General features: G+C 40.0%; 1 protein-coding gene across 4 annotated transcripts in view; it reads left to right on the top strand.

The window, feature by feature from the left end:
- The window catches only part of FBXO11 (F-box protein 11), an 83,865-nt gene that overhangs the window by 62,984 nt on the left and 1,220 nt on the right, over nt 1-19,661 (top strand). For all 4 annotated transcript variants that reach the window (XM_084791911.1, XM_084791910.1, XM_084791913.1 and 1 more), the window contains exons 8-21: nt 1,136-1,242; nt 1,325-1,436; nt 1,526-1,632; nt 1,728-1,865; nt 10,335-10,552; nt 11,924-12,009; nt 13,246-13,340; nt 14,427-14,549; nt 14,643-14,728; nt 15,706-15,782; nt 15,879-16,022; nt 18,337-18,447; nt 18,932-19,039; nt 19,368-19,476. In XM_084791911.1, the coding sequence (XP_084648037.1) occupies nt 1,136-1,242; nt 1,325-1,436; nt 1,526-1,632; nt 1,728-1,865; nt 10,335-10,552; nt 11,924-12,009; nt 13,246-13,340; nt 14,427-14,549; nt 14,643-14,728; nt 15,706-15,782; nt 15,879-16,022; nt 18,337-18,447; nt 18,932-19,039; nt 19,368-19,476 (1,621 nt within the window). The remainder of the gene's footprint in view (nt 1-1,135; nt 1,243-1,324; nt 1,437-1,525; nt 1,633-1,727; nt 1,866-10,334; nt 10,553-11,923; nt 12,010-13,245; nt 13,341-14,426; nt 14,550-14,642; nt 14,729-15,705; nt 15,783-15,878; nt 16,023-18,336; nt 18,448-18,931; nt 19,040-19,367; nt 19,477-19,661) is intronic.

Raw genomic sequence — 19,661 nt, 5'->3', positions numbered from 1 at the left:
TGTGTGTCTGCATATACATGTACCAGTTGCATGCCTCGTGCCTGCAGCGGTCAGAAGAGGGTGAAAGATCCTCTGGAACTGGAGATAGAAGTGGTTGTGAGGCACCATGTTAGCGCTGGGACTGGAACCCAGGTCCCCTGCATGGGCTCTTAACCATTAAGCCATCTCTCTTTCTCTAGCCCCTGTTGCTGTGTTTTTAAAGAAATAAATGATAACTTTTAAATGCTTTTTAAATTAGTCGAGTTCCTTAAGAAATACTGATGAGTCAGTTCAAGATTTGACACCCTCTTTAATTTTTTTTTTTTTATAATATAGTTAGTAGACAACTTTAAGGGTAACTAGTAACATTATTTACTAATGAAATTTGCATTTACTGTCTCTCTGCTCCCCTCTCCCCCCTCTCCATCATAAATAGGAGGGCAGGAATTGAGAGTGATGTAGTGTTTTGCTTCTTTTAACCTTAAACTTGTAAATTTAAAAATTGAGGACCTATTGAAAATTAGTCTAAATTTAAAAAGTCTTGCCCTGATTCCTACCCCACCCCCGGCAGCTTTTTCTGTCACCAGCTTCAGCTGTTGGTGACTGTTTATTTCTTAATATGTTACTGTACTTGATAATAATACTAGGTATAGTTGAATCTTGTTAGAAATACTAGTATACATGAGTATGGGTGTAGTGTTATTAAACAGTAACCTCAATAGATTGTCATAAATACTAATGAAACTTAACTAAAAGTTAGTCCTGCTGCTTAATATTGATGTCTTCTTTATTTATTTATTCATATATGTGTGTTTATGTATGGGCATGGTGTGTGTGTGTGTGTGTGTGTGTGTGTGTGTGTGTGTGTGTAGTCCAGAAGAGAGGGCCAGATCCCTGGAACTGAGTCGCTGGGTCCTCTTGAGGAGCAGGAAGTTCTCTTAACCACTAAGCCGTTTCTCTGGTCCAATACAACTGATAGTTTTTAAGCCCCTCTCAGCTGGACGTGACAATACAGGCTGTCACCATGCCACGTGGGAGGCGGCATGGGGAGAACTGCAGTTTAGCCTAGACTGAGGCCTTTTGCAGTGGGTGGGCTGAGCGTGTGGTCCTTCCTCACTGATGGAATAGTGATATGCTTAAAATGTCTTTTCTACAGCACCTGGGAAAGTTGCAGACAAAGTTATTATTGAAAACACTAGAGATTCAACTTTCGTCTTTATGGAGGGTTCTGAAGATGCTTATGTTGGATATATGACAATAAGAGTAAGAGATCTTTGATTTTGAAGTACTTTTTGAATTGGGTAATTCAGTAGCTGTTATTACAAATAAATTGTCTGCTTTTCAGTTCAACCCTGATGACAAGTCTGCTCAGCATCACAATGCACACCACTGCTTAGAGATCACAGTGAACTGTAGCCCTGTTATTGATCACTGTATCATCCGAAGTACATGCACAGGTTTGCACTTTCTTTATGTGTCGTATAACATGAAGCCAATGTGTTGCTCCTCAACAGGATTTTTAATGTATAAATCATTTTTCTTATAGTTGGTTCTGCAGTATGTGTAAGTGGTCAAGGAGCGTGTCCCACTATCAAGCATTGTAACATCAGTGACTGTGAAAATGTTGGACTTTATATAACAGATCATGCACAGGTATTGATTTAATTTGGATCTCTCTCTTTTTTTTTTTTGACTCATTTTCTTTATTAATTTTTTTGAAACTGCACTAATGTTTCTCATTTTTATAGGGAATATATGAAGATAATGAAATTTCTAATAATGCATTAGCTGGGATTTGGGTTAAAAATCATGGAAATCCAATTATTAGACGGAACCACATTCACCATGGACGTGATGTTGGTGTGTTCACATTTGATCACGGCATGGTAAGGCTTGTTAAGATAAGAGCTGGCTCTGCCAGTCAACATCTCACCCTTAAGCGTTATTTTATATCAGATTCTCTGAATTGAAGAATATCATTATATTTTTAAGTCATGCAATATTCATTCTGTAAGTTCACATACCAAAACATCATATCTAGAAAAATATGTTTATGGTAGAATTCATTGAAAACTATGTGATCTTTGAAGTCTAATCCAGTAGTTAGTTCTCAAGTTTGAAGTCTAATCCAGAAGTCTAATCCAGTAGTTAGTTCTCAAGTCTGAATGTGTGTAAAAATCATACGGAAACTTATGGGCTTTTTTGTTGAAGGAGAGGTAGGTGTGTGTGTGTGTGTGTGTGTGTGTGTGTGTGTGTGTGTGTGTGTGTGTGTGTGTGTGTGTGTAAATTTCTCTTTTGACATCAGGTACAATAAGGTTTTCCAAAAATGAGGCCAAAGAAAATCATTTTTAGTCAGCACCATAGTGAGTATGTGGAGTGTTTATATGGCTTATCTTGTAGTGTTTATACTTTGGGAATAACAGTCCCAATTGTGTAGGGCTTTTTGTGTTTTGTTTTCTTGTTTTTGTTTTTTTGGTGGAGACAGTGTTAGAGGTTAACCTGTGACCTGGGGTGTTCTACCCAGCCTCTTATTATTAATTTGGTTCCTATTTTATTTCTCCTAAAAATGTTTTATGACTGTGTGTCAATATCCTATAATCCTAACCGTGCAAGGTAGAGTCAGGGCCATCTGACGTCAAGGCCAACCTTGGATATGTTAGAGCACGCAAGGGGGAAAAAATTAAACAAAAAACACCAAACTGTCTTTTAACGTGCATAAATTCAAAGACAGTATAATCCGATATCAGTTCTAAAATAGGCAGTATAATCCGATATCAGTTCTAAAATAGGCAGAAATTACAGAGCATATAAATTTCACTATTTATTTTATATACTTTTCTAGAGTTCTCTAAGCTCATTATTCCAAAATAATGTTAACAACAGATTGATGAAGTGGCACTTGCTGTAATCTCAGCACACTGGACACAAAAGGGTAACCACAAGCTTGAGACCAGCCTGGGCCACACAGCACATAGTCCTAAGCATGTCAGGCCTACACAGTAAGACTCTGTTTTGATAGGCAACAACAACAGCAAAAATAGTGTTTGTAGACACTCATTTTGATGTTCTTTTGACTTAGTGTCTGGTTTTCCTGTAGGTGATTTCCAGGTTCTCATAAAGCATTGCCAACATTTTGTTATAGGCGTCAGAGAAATTGGAGAAAAGTGATGACAGATAGGATTGTGATACAGTCTGACTGCTCTTGCTTCCTAATAAAACTGCCTAAGAGCAGTGGGCTCATATATACATATTATCCGTGGCAGAGAGAAAAATTTTTTAAAAAAGATTTATATGAGTGTTCTATCTGCATGGATGCCTGCATGCTAGAAGAGGGCACCAGATCTCATTATAGATGTTGTGAGCCACCATGTGGTTGTTGGGAACTGAACTCAGGACCTCTGGAAGAGCAGCCAGTGCTCTTAACCGCTGAGCCATCTCTCCAGCCTGAGAAAAAAAAATTTGTCTTTGTTTATACCTGAAACAGATCCCAGATGAATTAAACCATGATGAGTTTTTTTCAAATGCTGACTAGACCTAAAGAGTTTAGGCCAGAAGCTAAATTCCTAGATTGTCTTAGCCAGTGTCATGTCACCACTATAATCTGAGAAAACTAATCCACCTAAAATTCAGGCTGTGGCTGAGGTCTGTATATAAGAAACAGACGTGAAATACGATGTTAGTACTTGGGAAAACGAAATAGTAGAATCACAAATGTAAGGCCAGCCTGGGCTGCGTAGCAACTCCATGACCGAGAGAGACAGAGACACAGAGAGGTTTTATTGAATAGTGCGGCTCTTGTGCTGACACCTGAGAGAGGGTGTCTAGATGATCAGACCAGGGGCACTGAGGCGCGGTGCTATCTGTTGGGGATACTTATTGGTAACAGGCCTGAGCTAGCACTCGTCATTCTGTAGAAACGGTATGCTGATAGTTTTGCCTGTGTTTTCTGTAGACAGTGTCACATTTGTGAGTACTTCTGTCTCATTTACAAATGATCAGAGGTACAAAGGTAACGTTAGCCAGAGTACAAGCTCCTCACTTGCGAAGTGTCTATGCTGATGGTTCGTTACTAAAGCTCACCTTAGTAATGGCTCTTATTGCATTCCCTTAGGCCAGGCTTTGGTGTGCTTGCTCACGTATTTGAGTTTTCAAGTAACAACATTTTTAAAACTACCCAGTGTTCATGGTTTAATAGGGAGTTAATAGGATTTCTAAAGAATTAAGATTTGTGAGAGAAAAGAGTGTATGTCTGGCCTGTCATGTCTTTTGGAGTTGTTTTAGTACTGTGACAGTCTTCGAGAACCCTTCAGAGCTGTGCTCCTCCACTGCTGCTGCAGCCAGCTGTGGCCGCCGGCTTGTGTTGGCAGTTCATGTGTGGTCATGTCCTTCCCTCGGGGCCCTTTCTAAAGTTCACCTTTTTTATTTAACTTCAAAAAACATCATAATAAACTTTTAAACTTACCTGCTTTTCTATCTTTTATCTTTAAGGGCATTCATTGTTCAGTTTTTCAAGTTATCTTTTTTTGTGTATATTACAGTCCTAGAATTTTAATTCTGATATTCCTAAAATGAATCACAAGAGGGTAAGGGTTGGGGAGATGGTTCCATATGTAAAGTGCATGCTGCACAGGTGTGGAACCCCAAAACACATCTAAAACACTGGGTACTGCATTCACTGCCTGTGATCCCAGCATTAGGGATCCAGAGATAGGAGGATACCAGAAGCTCATGACCAGCTAATTTAGCCAAGTGGGTGAGTTCCAGGCCTCAAAAATGAAATGGGAGAGGCTAGAGAGACAGGCCAGAGGCTAGGGGTGTATACTGCTCTCACAGTTAGGTTCCCAGCACCTCTGTAGCAGCTCATAACTCCCTGTAACTCAGCTCCAGAGAGACCCAATGCTTCTGGCCTCTAAGAGCACCTGTACTCGAGTGTACATGCCCCCTCGCTGATACATATAATTAAAAACACATCTTTTTTTTTTAAGTTGAATCCAATTGAAGAAAACACCTGTATTTACCCTAGCCTACAGAGTTGTGCACAAATACATGCTTGCTTACTCGTGTACATGCATGTGCTTATGTAACATGACACATATACCCAAATGATTTTCTACTTTTGGGTTTTTTAAAAAAATGGTTTAAAAGAAAATAGGAAGAAAAGTTGCTACAACTTCAAAGTTTGTTAGTTGTGTGTTTGAGCTTCCTATTTAAAAACAAAAGCTACACAGAGAAACCCTGTCTCAAAAGAACAAAAACAAACAGAGGCAAAGAAAGATAGCTAGGTGTGGTGGCGCACACCTTAAATCCCAACGGGCCGAGGCAGGCAGGTTTCTGTGAGCTTAGTCAGTCTACAAAGTGAGTCCAAGGCGCCAAGTCTAAACAAAGAAAGCCTATCTTGAAACCCCCCTCCCCAAAAAGGCGGGAAATAAAGATATGTTTCAACTACCTTCACCCCATCACTCGTAAATCTTCTGGGGAATTTTGTCTGTTTTGGTTTTTTGAGATAGTGTCTCATTATATAGCCCTGGCTGGCTTAGAAATTACTGTGTAGACCAGGCTGGCCCTTAAAGTCACAGAGATTGACCTGCTTCTGCCTCCTGAGCAAAACTGGGTTTAAAGTCTTGCACCAGCATTCCTAGCCTTTTTTACTTTTTAATGTATATAGGTGTTTTCCCTGCATGTATGTGCACCACATGTGTGCAGTACCCACAGAGGCCAGAAGAGGGCCTCATCTGGAACTGGATTACAGATGGTTATGAACTACTGTAATAGCATTGGAAGCTGAGCAGCTGGTGCCCTTCGTGGATGGGCAGTTTCTCCAGCCGTATAGATTCTTCTGTAAATGTTGAGAACATTCATGACTGCTAATCTGTGTGTACATTTTATTTATCATATTCCCCTTATGCCCACTGACTATTCCTGAATTTTATGTTTTGGTTCTTTTTGATATGTCCCTGGCTCTCCCCCTCCTCTTGTTTTTTCCCCCCTTTCTTCTTCATTCTTAGAAGAACTGATGGATTTGGAGCTTGAGTTTTTGCCACTTTAAAATGACTGACAGTTACTTTTTCATTCAGCTGAGTGTACAATTGGGTTATATTTCTCTCAATTTGGTGACATTTTCTCCTTTTAGCATCAAGTGTGTCTGATAACTTTTGCTTTCTTTACTTTATGGTGTTGGTTTGCTTTTGTCCATATCCATATGTTGATTTTACTGTTTTCCAGTTTTCTGTTCATGTGTTTTCTTTAGGAGCTTGGCTCGCTGTGTGGTAGTGTGTTCCTTTAAGTGTTGTGTGACTTTCTCAAATCTGCATTCCCTTCACTTCCATTGTTTTGTATGATTCCGTTACTTCATTTTAATTTTTAAATTTTTTTAATGAAATAGTTCTAGTATACACAGAGGTGGGAATAATGTCATGAGTCCTGACGTGCCCACAAATAACTCAAAGCCAGTTTTGCTTCTCACTGTTTCTATGTTTATGCTGTGTTCCTTTCTTTATATTCTGGATTGTTTTAAAGCTAAATTGAAAATTAACTGGGATTGGTATGATTCAGATAACATTATTTTATAAGTATTTTAGCATTTATCTTTCAAAAGCCGGTATTCTGGGGCCAAGATTATGGCTTAGTGGCAGAACACATAAAGCCCTGGGTTTTTCACCAGCGTCAAAAAGGGAGACCTTTTGTTCCTCTCACAAAACCACAGTGTTGCTCTTACTTTTTTTTGTTTTTTCAAAACAGGGTTTCTCTGTGTAGCCTTGGCTGTCCTGGAACTCACTTTGTAGACCAGGCTGCCCTGGAACTTACAGGGATTCATCTGCCTCTGCTTCCACAGTGCTAGGATTAAAGGCCTATGCCACCATACCTGGCATCACTATTAACTCTTAAAATGGCTCACTTGGTAAAATATGTGCTTTCCATGCAAGCATGAAAACTAGAGGATGATTCAACCCCCAGTCTCTGGCCCCCCCCCCTTTTTTTTTTAAACAAAGCAGGTGGCCCACACTAGGCAATCTCAGTCCTGAGGAAGAAGAGACAAGAGGGTTCTCTGGGGTTTCTGGCCAGCCAGATTAGACAGACTCAGGTCCCAGTGAAGGGCCCTATTTCAAAGAAAAGATGAGTTTCTTAAAGATTCCTGTATTTACACACACACACACACACAGCAATTAAAAAATAGAATAAGAATTGTTCCTTTGTGTCTTCAAATTTATTGTCAGTGTTTACAGTTTGATTTTTCCTCCCTTTGTTTTATATTTAGTTTATATTTAGTACATTGAAGAATATTAACTTGTTTGTTTCTTCTAATTTTTTTTGAGAGTTTCACTCTCGTAGCCTTGGCTCAGTATAGACCAGGCTGGCTTTGAACACACAGAGATGAGATTACAAAGTGTACATAGCCATGCCCAATTTGAAGAATGTTGATTTTTGTAAAATAATGATTAAACTAGAGATGTGAATTTGTTAATGGATTTTTAAGTGTTTATTCCAAATTTCAGAACTTAACCAATGAGAGGTTGATCCTGTTTCTTGTATTGAAATTTGGCTCTCCTCCATCAACTCTTAGTTCTTATAACTTTAAACTGGAAGCCTAAACTTAATTATCTGTGTATGTGTGAGAGGGTATGTATGTATGTATGTATGTATGTATGTATGTATGTATGTATATGTGTGTATGTATGTATGTGTGAGAGTGTGTGTATGTATGTATGTATGTATGTATGTGTGTATGTATGTATGTGTGAGAGTGTGTGTGTATGTATGTATGTATGTGTGAGAGTGTGTGTGTGTATGTATGTATGTATGTATGTGTGAGAGTGTGTGTGTGTATGTATGTATGTATATGTGTGTGTGTGTGTATGTGTGTGTGTATGTATGTATGTATGTATGTGTGAGAGTGTGTGTGTATGTATGTATGTGTGTGTGTGTATGTATGTATGTATGTGTGTGTGTGTATGTATGTGGACAAGTGTGCTACACTGTGTGTGTGTGGGGGGGGAGACAGACAGACAGAGAACAGTTTGTTTGAAATAAGGTCTCGTGTATCCTAGATTGGCCTCAAACTCACTATGTAGCAAAAGATGACCTTAGATGCCTGATTTTTCCCCCTTCTCTTTCCAAGTGCTGAGGTTTCAGCCATAGTTTACGTTAGGGTGGTGAAAGTGCTGGGGCACAAACATGCTGAATGGCCGCACTATAGCTGAAGTATGCTTAAGTCCCGAGGTGTAATTTTTAACCCCGAAAGAATCATTTCTTAGTTTTCTACTTCTGATTTATGCTTTAAGCCTAAATCGTTTCTGTTAACTATTACTGTAGGACCTGGAATAGTGGTGGTGCATACCTTTAATCCCAGCACTCAGGAAGCTAGTATAGACAGCCCATCTCCAAGTTCAAAGCCAGCGTGATTTACAAAATAAGTTCCAGAGTATCCAGGGCTACATAAAAAATGTATATAAAAAATATGAATAAAACAGGCAAAACAAACAAACTGGTAAGAGTATTGCTTACCTCCCTGCCTTATTTGCCCATTTGTGCTGTTTGTATTAGCCTGTTTTCTGTCTCTGGTAACATAGTCATCACAGGCTGCTGTAGAGGAAGCTCATTTTGACTCATGGTTCTGATCTAGGATGAAGTTGCTGTATTTGATAACAGCCTTCCTGTGAGCAAAAATCCAAAGTGACCTGGACATAATATGGGCAAAAAGATGAATGTTTTACTCTGGTCTCTTTGCTTCCTACAAGATAGCCTGTATTCAATCATGGAAGGCTCCCTTGGTGGTCCTATGTACTCCTAATCACCTTCCAGAGACTGGCTTAAGGTTCCAAATATTTGGGGGCCTGGTTGGGGAAGAGGTGTGTTGTTTTGATGTTGTGGGTTGGGTATTTCAGGGCACCCCTGAAACACTGCACCTGTGAACAGTACAGCAGCTCATCGCCATGTCCTTTTTGCCCTTCCCTCTTATGTGTGTGGGTTCTGCCTGCGTGTGTGTCTGTACCACGTGTGTGTAGTCCCATGGAGCCCTGAAGAGAGGGTGTTAGAACCTATGACAGTTGTGAGTCACCTTGTGGGAATCAAACCTGGGTCCTCTAGAAGAGCTGCTGAGCCATCTCTCCAGCCCTACCCTACCTAAGTCTTGAGAAAGACAAACCATCTTTATAACTTACAGAAGATCTTCTCCTCAGCTTAATAACGTTTGTTACTTAAACTATACTCCAAGGGCACTCCGTAGTAAGATTAGTTTAGTGTCCTCTTATTCAGAGCACAGCACACTTGGCAGATGTTCTGTAAACTATAATTTGGGTTATGGACATTGATTTCAATGAAAATAGTCTTTCCCTGCCCCTCCAGTTTCCTTTATTTAAAGGGAGGGCTCTATTGTGTAGCATAGGCTGCCCTTAAGATCCCGTGCCTCATTCTCCTGAGGCCTGGAATGTAAGCATGCACCGTCATACTTTGGCTTTTTTAAAATTGATACCGTAATTATATCTTAACAAAATAGATGTAGTTTTTTATACTATATTTTAAAGCAAATGTGGCTAGTTCCTTGTGTTGGGATGAATGAACCTTGGATTGGTTCTTTTTGTTTTGTTTTTTTGTTTTTCAAGATAGAATCTCATATAACCCAGGCTGATTTCAAACATGTAGCCAAGGCTAGCCTTGAACTCTATCCTCCTGCCTCTGCCTCCCAAGTGCTGGTCACAGGCCACCAGATGCAGTGGTTGTAATGTTTTGTTCATTTAATACTGGTTTTGAGATGAGGCCTCTCTGATACAGGCCAGCTGGAACTGCTGGGACAGTGTAACCTTCCTGCATCAGCATGTAAAACAGCCAGGGCTGTGTGTTCCGCCCACAGTGCCCAACTGTAGACCATCTTTTAGAAATTGATTTATTGGAACTATATCTCTTTTATGCATTTATGCATATAATAGACATTTTATTTTCCCCACCCTCCAACCAATTTGTAAATTTTAACTGATGTGTATAAGTGGTTTGTTTGTTTGTATTAATGACTTCAGTCTTTTGGTAAAGGATTAATACATATTAAGTAATTATTCATTGAATAAATCTTTATGTTTTTCTTTCCTACCTTTGAATGCATCTACCATAATTAGAAAATTTGTTGGGGGCGGTGGCACATACTTTTAATCCCAGCAAAGGCAGAGGCAGGCAGAGCTCTGAGTTCCCAGGCTAGCCTGGTTTACAGAATGAGTTCCAGGACAGCCAAGGCTACACAGAGAAAGTCTGTCTCAAAAGAAATGTGTATCGTTTCTGTATTTTATTTGAACTTTAATGTATATTTTCCTTTTGTTTCATTTCTATTTAGAAAGTAGCCTTTACATACAGATTTTAACTCTTTTCAGGGATACTTTGAAAGTTGCAACATACACAGAAACAGGATAGCAGGCTTTGAAGTAAAAGCCTATGCCAATCCCACGGTGGTTCGATGTGAGATTCACCACGGGCAGACTGGAGGAATATATGTCCATGAAAAAGGAAGAGGACAATTTATAGAGAATAAAATCTATGCAAACAACTTTGCAGGCGTATGGATTACCTCAAATAGTGACCCAACAATAAGGTATTTTCATAATTACAGATACACGGTTTTGTGGGGTTTTGTTTTGTTTTTTTCTTCCAAGAAAAGTTGAGCTACTAAACTTTAACTCTTAAAATATTTTTTCATGCGTGGGGCTGCAGAGATTGCTCAGCAGTTAAGCGCACTGGCTGTTCTTCCACAGGACCCAGGTTCTATTCCCAGCACCCACATGGCAGCTCACACTCTGTAACTCCAATTCTGAGGGATCGAACACCCCCACACAGACTGACAGACATGCAAGCAGAACGCACATAAAATTTGAAAAAATAATTTTAAAAAACAGACACGCTTTCACAATTATATAATTTTATGAGCATCTGGTTGCTGTAAAATGGGTTTTTCTGACTATATCTAAATGAATATAATTATTTCATTTTTTTCTGTTGTTTGTACCATTGTTTTGTGAGCAATTGAAAATATAGGTCATTGTTTTGTTTTTTAGTGGGGTCCCTAGTCTCCCTGTATTAGACTGGCCTTGATTGGGGGGGCGTTTTTTTGTTTTTGCTTTGTTTTTCTTTCTTTTTTTCTTATTTTATTTATTTGTTATTTATACAATGTCCTGCCTGCATGTATGCCAGCAGGCCAGAAGAGGGGACCAGATCACATTATAGATGGTTGTGAGTCACCATGTGGTTGCTGGGAATTGAACTCATGACCTTTGGAAAAACAACCTGTGCTCTTAACCACTGAGCCATCTATCCAGCCCTTGTTTTGTTTTTCAAGACAGGGTTTCTCCGCATAGCCTTGGCTGTCCTGGACTTGCTTTGTAGACCAGGCTGGCCTCAAACTCACAGCGATCCCCCTGCCTCTTCCTCCCTGAGTGCTGGAATTAAAGATGTGTGCTACCACGCCTGGCTTGGTTTTTGGGTTTTTGTTGAATTCTTTATGTACCACACAGGCCTTGAACTCAAAGGTCCATCCTGAGTGCTGGAATTAAAGGCATGTACTGCCATACTCAGCTGACTTATTTTTAATTGCCTTTTTTGTTGTTGTTTTCATTTGTTTCTGGGTTTTTTTAAACAGAGGTTCTCTGTGTAGCCTTGGCTGTGCTTGACTCACCTTGTACACCAGGCCGTGATCTGCCTGCCTCTGCCTCCCGAGTGCTGGGATTAAAGGCGTGTGCCACCACACCTGGACCTATATTTTTAATTGTTAAATTGGCTTTATGAAAACATATTGCTAATATTCATCATGTATTTCTAAGACAGCTTTTAAAAAACTGTTTTGAGTGTTTCAGGGTAGGTTTGAGATGCTCTTTTGGAGCTTGGTGTGATAGCAGGTACATGTGTTCATGTGATTTTCATGCACGCTTCGTTAAGTTTATGATTTTTCAAAACTCATTTCATGTTATAGGGGGAATTCTATATTTAATGGAAATCAAGGAGGGGTTTACATCTTCGGTGATGGACGAGGCCTTATTGAAGGAAATGACATTTATGGTAAGCATATGATTTTGTTGTATAAAACACATTAGTTGTGAGTGTGTGTGTATGTGTGCGTGCACGCGTGTGCACATATACCTCCGACACATACAGATTTACTAAGTGAAGGTGGGGGCGGATGAGACAGGCTCAGTCCGTGGCCTCTACTTTGCTCATGGCTCCCTGGACGTTGTTCAGCCCCCTGCTCCCTCAGTTGTGCTCCCGCCTTTCTTCTTGACGAACTTGAACACCTGCTTGTCCTTGGAGACCTTGAGCAGCTCCATAGTACACTAGGAAAGGAAGTCACATAACTCCCGGGTCGTGTCTTACATAAGCTTGGTGTGTTTGGTGAGGTGCCATGGAGCCAGCTGTGCCTTGACTCTCTCATAGGCTTTCTCCCTCGGTGGCCTTGTAGAGGCCCACGGCCAGGGCATAGTATGGATCCATGGCTCTTGCTCTTCAGCAGGCCCCCGCAGTAAGAACAACCCGACTTCTTGATGTTCATTAAAGTCTCAATAAAGGGGCTGGAGAGATGGCTTAGTGGTTAAGAACACTTGTTCTTGAGAGGACCTAGGTTCAAGTCCCAGCGCCTGCCACCATCTGTGACTCCAGCTCCAAGGTGTCCATGATCCAGACATCCATGAGAACAAAATACTCAACACACAAAACAAAACAATAACATCTTTTAAAAATAAAGTTCCAAAAATTATTCTCTGATAACTTGAGCAGTCACTCAGTGCACTAGGCCAAATGTCACCGGAAAACAGAAAGAAGAGCCTCATCTTACGGACTGTGTATGATTTTCTTACATCACTAAATATCTAACAATAAACTATGTGGGTTGACGTTCGGTCTGCTTTGAGCTCAGTAGAGAAGCGAAGCACTCCTCACTAAAGCTTTAATTCAGCAAACTGATGTGTCAGATCCATGGTATTCACATCACTTCTATGAGATGGACATTAATAAATGTCTCTAGTTGTTAATCAGAAGACAGGCATGGAAAGGCTAAAATACCGACTCAGAGTCACAGTAGAACAAATAGAGTACTTGACAGTGTGGCTTCATCTCAGATAGGAATCTGCCTGCCACACTTCTGCATCTGCTCATATTTTAGTCCTCTTAGCTTTGTCTGGTAATGATCACTAAAACTCTAGTATCTAGTACATAAATTATTACTATTGCCTGATGGGAAATTTTTTACTTTGTACTACCAAGGCTCTAAACATTAACATTGTAAATTTTATTTTTAAATAGGCAACGCATTAGCAGGAATTCAGATTAGGACAAACAGTTGTCCCATTGTTCGACATAACAAAATTCACGATGGACAGCATGGTGGAATTTATGTGGTAAGTTAACGTCTGTAAATATGTACACTCTTGCATAAAAATCAAGGCCAGGGCTAGGGACTGCATGTCAGGGGTCGCATGCCCACCACCACCTAAGCCAGGCCAGGGTTTGGACAACATGAAGTCCTGCCTCAATACAAGTGGGAAGGAAGAAGAAAACTACAAAAGTGACTTATCCGGAAGAGTACACGCATGCTTTTGGGAACATCTTTCTAAGCACCTGTCTTAGCTTCTATGCTCAAGCCTTACATTAAAATAGCTGTTCAATTCCCAACTGTTTTTTTTTTTTAAAAAACGGTAGGGACAGCTAGGTATGGAGGCCTGTCACCGCAGCATGGAGCTGGGGTGGGGAGTCACAAGCTTAGAGCAGGGGCCGCATGGTATCTCTACCGGCAGTGCGCTTGCCTCGTTAGTACAGCGCTTGTGCCTGCGCTCTAGAGCCCACTCCCGCAGGGGCGGCGGCTGCAGCTGTGATCCCTGTGCTTCGGAGCCAAGAGACAGGAAGGACACTGAGTGGGACTTAAAAAGCCAAAGTGGGAAGAGTACAGTGACTCAAATGAAAACAGAAAAACGTGAGGGATTCAGGTTGAGAAGATTATATTCAACTTCTGAATTACAAATTTGTTTCTTTAATAGTAGACAATAAATACTAGTCCTAGTCTTCCTTTGAATACATGAATGACTTAAGTCGCTGAGTACTTTTGAGCACCCTGCAGCAGGTGACAGTGGAAGGAGAAGTGACTCCACAGAGCTGTTCTCTGGCCAGCACACTGCCGTGGCATGCGCACGTTCACACGACACATCTACACAGCTACACAATAAATAAGTTGTTTGTTGTTGTTTTTTTTTTTAATCAGTGGAGTAAAGAATGTTGGATGATACTGCTTAGTAGTCAAGCATGTTCCTAACATCCATGTGTCCTCAGTTGTTACCAGCACTAGAAAAAATTTTCAAAGTTGTCATAATTTCCTCCCCTAACTGAAAAAGGCGAAGACTACAGCTCTTAGCAGAGCTGTTTCAGGGAGGCGCACACAGAAGACTCTCCTATAGTCAGCGCATACTATAACCAGTTTAACTTCTGTTCAGCATGAAAAGGGACAAGGCGTAATAGAAGAGAATGAAGTTTACAGCAACACTCTGGCTGGAGTCTGGGTGACAACTGGCAGCACGCCAGTGCTGAGAAGAAACCGGATACACAGTGGCAAGCAGGCAAGAGTACTTACATGGTCTTCTTTGGGTCAGTAATGCTTTAAAAAGGATCAGCTGAAAAAGAGTTGCTCATTTCTTTCCCTTCGAATTTAGGTTGGTGTTTATTTTTATGACAACGGACACGGCGTTCTAGAAGATAATGACATCTACAATCACATGTATTCAGGGGTTCAGATAAGGTAACTGTCTCCTTGGTTTTCTTTTGGGAAGAACCTGGGATTGTGTAGACTGTAAGAATTGCTTATTTAACGGCAGTCATTCTGTTCTCTGTGGTCATGTTCTCTTTGTACTTTTAATTTTCCTTGGTCAAGAGTTATGACTTAATGCTTGTGCAGTCCACACCTGCGCTTATCCCTATGCCTGGCACGCCGTCGGTATTCCGTAGAATGGAAGCTTCTGTTTTTATGCTATCTAGATACTAAACAAACCCTTTAACTCACTATGTAGACCAGGCTGGCCTGGAACTCAGGTCCTGCTACGTCTGTCTCCACAGTTCTAGTGCTGGGATTAAGTATGGGTAACACCATGTCCAGCACGAACGCTTTTTACATGTAATGTTTAATACGTTTATGGAATTCTATGTCTTAATGTGGGGGTTTGATATTTTTGTTGAGACAAGGTCTCTATGTAGACCACACTGGTTTCAAACCCACAGAGATCTGCCTCCCAAATTCTGGGGTTAAAGGCATATACCACTCACCATACCCTGGGCCAGGAATCCTAAGAGTCTTAATGATTATAAATTCAGCCTTTTACTTCCTGTACGAGGAGAGATGTAAAGTCATAGAACCTCCATTTAACTTAGCTCGAGGCTCTATATAGTCATAATCTAGAGCAAAGTGATGCAAAGTGTGGGAAAAACAGAATTAATCAAACTTTTAACTAGTAGCTAATCTATAAAGAATTTTTGTTTGTATATGCATGTGAGCAAGTATGTGTGCAAAGGTACAGATGTCAAGTTCAGAGAACAACTTTCAGCCCAATTCTCCTTCTGCCATGTGAGCTGAGGTCATCAGCCATGCTGTCAAGTGCTGGGCCATCTCACTGGCCCTGTGTGATTCTTGCCATGGTTATATTTTGGCTTGTCATAGTTATAAAAGATGAGACATGCAGATTGGAGTGATTGAAATGGTATTTCTTTCTTTCTTACCCATAGGACTGGAAGCAACCCCAAAATTAGACGCAACAAAATTTGGGGAGGACAGAATGGTGGAATTCTAGTTTATAATTCTGGTATGTTTAACCAGATGGGTTACATCATTTTTTTTCTGTGTTAATAAACTTTAGGATTATGCCTCTAAATAATGTACCTAAATTTTACATTTATAGGTCTAGGCTGTATAGAAGACAATGAAATATTTGACAATGCAATGGCTGGAGTCTGGATTAAAACAGATAGTAATCCTACACTAAGAAGAAATAAAATCCATGATGGAAGAGATGGTGGCATCTGTATATTTAATGGGGGTCGAGGTATTGTTAATTCTGCACTAGTGAAAAACCCAGTTTTCTCTTGTTCTTTTCTATCTTTAATGATGAGTGACTCCGACTGAAGTGTTAGAAATAAATGAATCTTTCTCTTTATCACATCCTCAGATGGTTTAGGAAAGTAGTGCCTATTATTAGACAAAGGACTATTGGTAGTGTTTCCATTGTTTGTAACCACCTCTGCTCGGCCAGGTTCATGAAAGCTTTTTTGAAGGTAGAGTTGCACATCCTCACTCTAGGCCTTTTATTGTTCTAATAAATGTTAAAGTCAAGTTACAAAAGATATGACAAATTAATGAGTATGTTAGATAACATGCAACTCTATGGCAAACAAGTGTTGATTTTGTAAATGTTGGAGAACTAAACTAACCAAGCCAACCCAGTTTGCCTTGAGTCCTGCAGTAATTACCTTCTGCGGGTAAACTGTTCATAAATAGATTGGGAGACAGTGCTGAGCGGAAAGTACAGTTCCTCCAATGTCATCAACCCAAGACTATATTACCCAACATGAAATACACCAATACTCAAATTAATTTCCTACAGCAGAGTGTTGAGCAAAGGTTCCTATAGTAAAATAATGAGCTATTTCTCAAATACTCAACTCATGTAGGACTTTCCAAGTGTAATTGTTTGGCTTTTACTTATTTTTGTAATGCGTGATTGAACATCTCTATACCAATCACTGTGGTAGAGATAGCTAAAGATTGTAAATATACTATGACATCCATAAAATTTACAATTAAATGGAGTAGCACATTGTTAACAGAATCTGAAGGAAACTGAAAGTGGTTTAGAAGGTGCAGGAAGTAAACAAAAGTGAAAGCTGAGTAAGGTTTTCTCTATGCAGCCAGAGATTTTAGCTATCTTAATCACATTAGAGGGCTAGGAGATGGGTCAGTGTGGACGCATGTGCAGACCTGAAGACCTGAATTTAGTCCCCATATCCCAAAAATGTGAGGAAGACATGCAGGCAAGCTGGGTAGAAGCAGGGACTCGGTATAAGACAAGCAAGAAATTATGGATTACAAGGCAAGGGCTAAAAGTCTTAAAAGGGTGGGAATGGGGCAGGAGATATGGCTCAGTGGTTAAGAGTACTATCTGTTCTTGCAGAGGACCTGGGTTCAAGTTCTGCCATCTATATGGTAGCTCACAGTCCTAACTCCAGTCCCAGGGAATCTTAATGTCCTGTTCCGGTCTCGTTGGCTTGCACACACTGCACAGTGAGAATGTGTTTGAGGCTGGTGCTCAGTTATATACACCCACAATTTTTTTTTTCTACATCCCGGCCGTAGCCCATCCCACCTTACCTCACAGACCCACCCACCCACCTCCCCTGCTCCTCAGAAAAGGGAGAAACTCCCTCTTCCTATCCACCCCAGCTCATCAAGTTGCTTGTGGCCTGGCAAGGCAGTCCCGCCAGGGGGAGGTATATTGGTATTTATCATGCAGGAAGAAGGATGCGAGAACAATGCCCAGAAATACCAGCACTTAAATGTCTACTGAAACAGAGAAACGCCCATGTATAACATTTATTGGGTTTACTATAAAACAGGTAGTGGGGCTTTAAAACAAAAACAAAAACTATTATGTAAAGTCTATGTACGACTTTGCCTGCCTGTTACCTACAGAGGCCAGAAGAGAGCTTTTGGAACTCCTGAAACTAAGAGTTAAAAGTGGTTGTGAGCCACCGTGTGGTGCTGGGAATCAAACCCAAGTCCCCCAGAAAAGCAGCCAGAACTTTAACCACGTCAGCACCTAAAAGCACATTGTCTGTAAAGTAGCTGTTACTAATTAGTGTACCTTACCTTGAAGGTACTTATATAGAAGTGTTGGAAGGATTTAATATGTCTTGGTTCCTTGGCACACTTTCACAAGTGGTATAAGGTATGAAAAAAAATCTCACAGTGAAAATGACAGTAACAAAGTGCAGGACATACATAAAGCAAAGGTACTAGGTTCACAAATGTACAGTAACGTAGTCAGACAGGGCAAGTAAACGAGAATGCAAGCTGGCTTTAAACACTCAGAAACTAGTTTTATGAGCAAAAAGAATGTAAGAGTATCATACGAAAGGAGGTAGAAATAAGAAATATGAGAAGTCTGCAAATCAGTAAAGCTTTCTATTGAACTGAAAAAAAGGCTAACACAATGAGGCTAGCACAATTGCTGTGTGCACGAGGCACGGTAGTATGTAACTGTGAAGGTTATCAGCTCTCAGGAGGCCAGCTGGGCTACATGATGATACCCTCTCTCGATGATGTGTGCAGTGTGTATCAGCTGTAATATATTTTAATTATAGGTCTCCTTGAAGAAAATGATATTTTCAGGAACGCTCAAGCAGGTGTTCTTATCAGCACCAATAGTCATCCAGTCTTAAGAAAAAACAGAATATTTGATGGATTTGCTGCAGGTTTGTATTTTCTTTATATGTGGCTTGTTTTACAGCCTGTAATTATAAAGGTTTTCCGGGATATATTTTATTTGGTTATTAGAAGAGAACTATTTGAAATTCTGGACTCTTCTATTGTAGTCTGATTGGGAATACAGATAAATTTGAGTCCTCAAATTGGTATTTTCTTTACTTAAAAGCAGCTTTTCTTTTTAATATGGAAAGTGTAGTGTATCCCTGGGCTCTGTCCCCTTTATACGCTTTCATCTGTTGCATTCTTCAGTAAGTCTTTTAACAGTATCCCTCCAGTTTATTTGTCCTGTTGGACTGTTTCACTGTCAGTGAAAATGAATGTTCTTGTTGGTGATTAAATTTCTTGCCTTTTGTTTAGATAGGAAGCAAACTAGTATAATAAAAGTACCAGCTGACATTGTTTTCAACTTGGGGATTCTTTTAAGAATGGCATAATGACAATGCATCTACTTGTTTGTAAATTTCACTTCAGGTATTGAAATTACAAATCATGCAACTGCAACACTAGAAGGCAATCAGATTTTTAACAACCGATTTGGAGGTTTGTTTTTAGCATCTGGTGTTAATGTGACAATGAAAGGTATGTATGCGTGTGTTTATTCTAAAAATTATAATTAGAAACCACTGTTAATTCCTTCTATCACTTTCCAAGTTAGCAGCAATTTTAAATGGCCAGTTAGTTTGACTTAAGCTTGGGGGTTTGTTTTTTTTTGGGGGGGGGGGTTCTCTATGTAATAGCCCTGGCTGTCCTGGAACTCTCTAGGCCCCTCAGCTCAGATATGCCTGCCTCTGCCTCCTGATTAAACTTGATCTAAGAGTTTGAATATTTTATACCAGGAAAGCCTATTTCTATTCTTACATATAATTGTATCCTTGACTAGCTGTTAAAAATAACTTTGTTTTTACAGATAACAAAATAATGAACAATCAAGATGCCATAGAAAAGGCTGTTAGTAGAGGACAGTGTTTATATAAAATATCAAGTTACACCAGCTATCCCATGCACGACTTCTACAGGTACATTTCTAAATCCCCTTCAATAGTGGAAGTTAGTGATTCTCTTTAAAAGGTCATTGCTTAACATGTTTTGGTTCTGTTTGCACTGAGCTCTAGAATCAAAGACTAAACCCAGGGGGAAATGCACTACTGTAAACTGATATCATGTAAAGCGCACAAGTATTTACTAAGTTGTACTGCAGACC

The sequence above is a fragment of the Acomys minous genome (assembly GCF_964271855.1).
Source record: "Acomys minous genome assembly, chromosome: 8".
Taxonomy (NCBI): Eukaryota; Metazoa; Chordata; class Mammalia; order Rodentia; family Muridae; genus Acomys; species Acomys minous.
This window is presented reverse-complemented; position numbering and strand designations above follow the sequence as displayed.